This window comes from Geospiza fortis, unplaced genomic scaffold, assembly GCF_000277835.1.
Source record: "Geospiza fortis unplaced genomic scaffold, GeoFor_1.0 scaffold208, whole genome shotgun sequence".
Lineage (NCBI taxonomy): Eukaryota > Metazoa > Chordata > Aves > Passeriformes > Thraupidae > Geospiza > Geospiza fortis.
Window position 1 is genome coordinate 1,395,059 of NW_005054468.1, and position 5,541 is coordinate 1,400,599.

General features: G+C 38.9%; 1 protein-coding gene across 1 annotated transcript in view; it reads right to left on the reverse strand.

The window, feature by feature from the left end:
• Positions 1-5,541, reverse strand: part of FAM174A (family with sequence similarity 174 member A) — a 25,613-nt gene that overhangs the window by 3,292 nt on the left and 16,780 nt on the right. The window contains exons 3-5 of the mRNA XM_031062827.1: positions 5,271-5,452; positions 740-874; positions 523-635 (exon numbers count right to left, since the gene is read on the reverse strand). Of these exons, the coding sequence (XP_030918687.1) occupies positions 608-635; positions 740-874; positions 5,271-5,452 (345 nt within the window). The 3' untranslated portion in view covers positions 523-607. The remainder of the gene's footprint in view (positions 1-522; positions 636-739; positions 875-5,270; positions 5,453-5,541) is intronic.

A 5,541-nucleotide genomic window follows, 5' to 3' on the forward strand; every position in this document is an offset into this window, starting at 1 on the left:
CGATATTTGACAATAGTCAAGTAGCCCTTACTATGAACTATGACAATCCCATCAATTATTTTTACTGCATCTTCACACATGCAATGTGATGGCATTGCTTAATAAAGAAAAAAATTAAGTATGAATTGCATAAATTTAAATTTTAATTTCTCATGTTTAAGGACACTAAGGAAACATAATGAAAGTTCAAACAAAATTTGGTTTTGGAAGTTCAAACAAAATACAACAAAATTTTCCTGTATCTAAAAAGTTTCCGAGAATAGCTTAAGAATATGAATCTTTCAGTGCAGCAGTACCAAATGTAAAATCTGGTGCAGGATCATCATCAACTAACTGCTCAGTATTTTAGCCATAAGAAAGCAGAATGAAGCAAAGCTGCTCAAAGCAGAACTCATAGGTGAAAACAGATGGAAAAACTGAGGAGCATTTAAATTAGGAAAAAAAAAGAAAAGAGAAAGATAAAAGCTAGTTGTTGACTTAACATTAACTTCAATGACACTATTTGTAACAAAAATATCCTACCTTCCTCTTCATTTCTCTGGAACTCACATGTTGAAGACAAATGGTGTTTATCTTCTTGCCCACTAAATTCTTGCCCATTTAAAATTCAAGTGATCTTGACATCCCTTCTCCAACTATGCATATGAAACACAGTAGTGAGCTTACTCAGAGAAACTGCTTATCACCCACACTCCTTCACTTCTATGGCTAGAAGTACATTCAGGTTCTAAATACAAACCTTCGAGGATGGCTGGCATCAAATAGCGTTGTATCATCATCATCATCATCTTGTTCTAATGGGGTCAGCTCCATGTTTTCTATGGTCATATCCAAAACTCCGTATCTTCGGGTTTTTCTATTTTGCCTTCTGAGCCTGAAAAGTATTTTAGAACATTCAAGTAATGTACATCTTTTACTACTTTCTGATCTAATAATGTAAAATACTATTATATTGATAATTAGTGTAAGTTTTCTAAAACCTAGGATAAGCGTACACACTTAGCTCTATGAAATTCAGAGGTTAGACAATTTTAAGTGTCAACAGTTTACATGAAATTATTAAGGCCACTAAGACCATCATTCGTAGTTTTGTACAGGATTAATGTAGTGAATACAAAATGGCACTTAGCATCTAAATATAAGAGTCACATAAAAAAATATACAAAAAAAACTTCAAACATACTTCCACTGAGAAAAAAATTGCCTTGCTACATATTCTCTATGCGTCTTACACATCTGTAAATAATAGCAGATCAAATCAGGTAGAAACCAAACACAGCTATATAGCAAAGCTATAACTTGTAACACAAGTAATGGCTGACACTAGAAATTTTTATTATAATTTGTGAAGTTTTTTATAGATATCAAGTTTTAAAAATTGTCTATAATTACACTTTAGAACAAGACAGATCTTGTAGAGTCAGTGTCTTGTCTGCTTCACAAAGCATAGAAAGAAGAGGCAGTAAGTCATGTTTCAGGATTAAGACACGTGCTTGTCATAGACAAGCAGACTGTGTGTATCTGCTTTTCTCACTCTCCACAGTTTTGCTGCATAGGCCGGGGTCCTGTGTTCATCAGCCACACAATGAACCATTCCATTTGACTTTCCAGAACTACTCTTTAACTCATGGAACAAGCCTTGCTCAAGTTCCGGAACTCAGACCAATAGCCACTCACCAAACACTGTGCAGAGACATCTGTTTACAGAATGCTGACAGTCATTTTCAGTAACTCGCTAACAACTACATGAAAGCTATAGGACTTTAAAAAAAAAGGAAATAATTTGTGTCTAGGTACTTAGTGCTAAACACAAAGGTGGTAACAGGTCTTTAATCTAGAAAATCCAGAATTTGCAACCCCAAGCTGGGTGCCTACCAAACATGTTTACAACATTCAGGAACTTCAACACAGAGTATTTCTGAGCAAATATAAAAAAAATTACTACTATATTACAATATTATAGTATTTCTATAATACTATGTATAATACATTATATTATTGCATACTGTGCATAGTGACTTCTCTGTCCCACTTTTAGGCACCATTTTACCTATCTTGTAAGAGATATCAAATACAGTACTGAGATTCTCAGCTTCAAATCCTGTCCTGAAACTCCAGCGTACTTACACAACTTGTTTAAGTACCTACCTTGAAAGAACACACAACAGCATTCAATCATGGTTTATCTTTTCACTATACTCCAAAGTATAAAATATATCTCCTTTTGGAACTGAGAAGTAAATGTAACCTTGTAAGAATGGGAAAGAGATAAAGTACATACCATTCTTCAAAGTTCTCAAATTTCTTATGTTACAAGAAATAATCAACACGGCCATTTCCTCCACTCTCAATTGACATGAAAATGCAGCAACTGTTATCTCAGGCATTTAAGTGCTTTAGACCAGAACAAAATACTCAGCTTTTTCATTTAAAGCTAAGACTACTACCAAAACCAAAAATTTCACCTTTCAGTTCAAGACACAGTCCCTTCCATGTTCTTCATTTATTTCATCTGTTCTTTATTCCTCAACATAGAAAGAAGTTGTACACTACAAAGCATCAAGTAGAATAAAATTCTAAAACTTTTAAGATGACAGTATGAGGAAAAATAAGGTTGTTTCTTACATATCGTGCCTTTTGCTTTTCACTAAAGTCGAAGTTTAGCAATTGGAACTAGGACAAGCATTGTGGATATCCTAGCAGATAAGAAACTATTTTAAACAAATAGTTTCTTTAAAAAAAGAAATTAAGAAGAGGTAGTACATGCTACTCATACAATCAGTATTTCTGTCAATCTCACTGTACATTTTACCTTTTTCCCTTAATGGGTTAAAATGGAAAGTGAGTAGCTACTGTGATTTGAGAGTGACCTAAGACAATCATAGCAAATGTCTAGATTGTAGAAAATGCAAATAAAACTTATCACAAAGCTGGCACAGATTTTAGATTCAAGCAAATCCTGTTGAAAAAAGATACACTAATTACTTGCGACTCAAACCCTTCTCTATCTAAGAAGTAGTTTAAAAACTACAGCTACAGGAATACTGTAACATGCATGTATGCTCACAGCCATGACTCTAAAGCAGTGTCCTGAGTGTTAACAAAAGATCTTCTACTCTGTGACTGTCAACTGCTCAGTTGGAAGGGACCTACAACTACTATCAAGTCAACTGCCTGATCAACCCAAAATTTAAAGCATGATACCATGGGTATTGTCCAAATGCATCTTAAACACTGATCCCCTTTCTAAGGTGCTTGTTCCAGTCACTGACCACCCTACCAGTAAAAAAATGCTTCCTAACATCAAATTTATACCTCTCTTGGTGCAACTATGAATCATTCCCACGCATCTCATAGCTGGATCTCAACAAGAAGAGATAAGCATCTCCTTCCTCAGGGACCAATGGAACCTCAGGGAGCAATGAGGTCACCCCTCAGGCCTTTTCTACTCCAAAGTAGACTAACTCAGTCCTCAGCCGCTCCTCAACAGGACAGGCCTTCCAACTCTTTAATCAGCTTGGTTCCCCAGTCTGGTTGTATTCATGTGCCTTAGTGTGCTTCTTGCTGCACACCATTACTCACAAGAAGGCCATGACAACATTGAAAAAAGTTGGACAATCTCCAGTCTTGACTGTTTGGCTGTACTTTGTGAGAAACACCCAAGGGTGAAGTTGCCCTCTTGGCTGCCAGGGCACATGTTGGCTCGTACTGAGTTTGCTGTCAACCAGCACCCTGAGATCCCTCTATGCATGGCTGCTCTGCAGTTGCTTCTTTCCCATGTAAAACTAGTGTCCTGCTCCCGCTGCAGAGCCCAGCGTTTGTTCTTGTTATATGTCCTGCCACTGGTGATTGCCCAATGCGCCAATCTATCTATATCCCTATGCAAGGCCTCTCGCACCTTGAGAGAGCCTACTGCACCTCCCAGTTTGGTGTCATCCACAAAGTTGCTAATGGCCAATTCAACTCCTGTCTCCAGATAAGAGTACTGAGCAAAGCTGGCCGTAGAACTGAGCCCTGAGGAGCTACACGGGTGACTGGGCACCAGCCTGATGCACTTCTCACTACAACCCTATGAGCCCTGTCATTCAGCTGTCTATTCTACCAGGGCACCACAAATTTACTCACTCCACAGCTGCAGAGCTTCTCCAGAAGGATATTGTGAAGAACAGCACCAAAAGCCTTACTAAAATCCAGAAACGCTACACTCACTTTCTTCCCTTCATCCACTGGGCTGGCAGCTTGATAGAAAGTTTGCAAAAAGTTTTTATGTCTTACAACAAGATATGTCTTCATGCCAAGGAAACCTATCCAAAAAAATGGGTCATTTGCACTTAATCGTTATATTTCTTATATAACTACTGCAAGAACATTTCAGCTACAAGTTCGAATTCAAAAACATACACTTTACCTATCCCAAAGTTCAGAAGCAAGATGGCACAGAATTACAGAATGTGTATAAAGTAAAGCTTCCAGTTTACAGTAGCACCTAGAAGGCAGCACTCCAGTTGCAAATGCAGAACAGCATCCTACTGCCAAAACCAGAATATCAAGTAACTACCACTCATCCAGAAAATAATGGCAACAGATGATAATTTTCCTCTCCAGCTCCTGCAATGACAGACTTTTATGTATTTATTTATTTGGCCTTTCCACAGTACTACTCACATCTCCAAATCTAACAGGCTGGAGTTACAAGACACATTAACACCGATAAGTGCCCTCAAGGCTTCTCAAGAGTGATTTGCAAGATGCATGGAACAATCAAAATATCCTAGTTTATTTGGACTGCATATCTTAGTACATGACATACGCGCAACAGTCCTTCAACTGCCTTTCTAAACTAAATAATGCAGATAGACACAATGGGTATATCGAAATGTAATGAAAAGTACATGGAGAACTTGCTCCATAACTGAGATGCTTTATGCATAATCATACATTTGGGCATTGCTCTGAAGAAGTCAAGTTATTAAAGCATGAGAGAGAGAAGTAAAAACTACTAGGACAAAAGAAAAAAAAACAAAAACAGGGATGAACACTGCGCAAAAGCACATCAAGCTACATGGAGAGCATTTTCCATAAGAAATGGAAAGACAGTTAAGTGGTAGCAAGCTTAATACGCTTTCTTTAAAAGACACAAAATAGGTTAATTTAACTGTGAAAGAAAGCATAGAAGAAAAATGTTTACTGACAAAGTAGGGGAGGACAACTTCGGTAGTTTAGCGATACAGAAGTTTGCAAACTGGTAAAAAATCACTCTAAGAACATACAAAATACATTTAGGTGGGCTGACGGATGCCAGCAGTGAGAAGTCCACCCGGACGGCACAGGAGAGAGTCGGGAAAGGCCCAACAATGATGCGCGATTCTCGGTGACGTGAGTGGAGCAGACCGAGCTGCTCCCCGCCCACACCGGGGAGGCGGTACCGGGAGCATCCCAGAGCAGTCGGGCGCTACTCACCGGCCCCTCAGGGGGCGCGGGGCCGGCACGCTCCGCAGCCCCGGCCGCGTAGCTGCGCCCCCCGCGCCCACACGCCCGCTC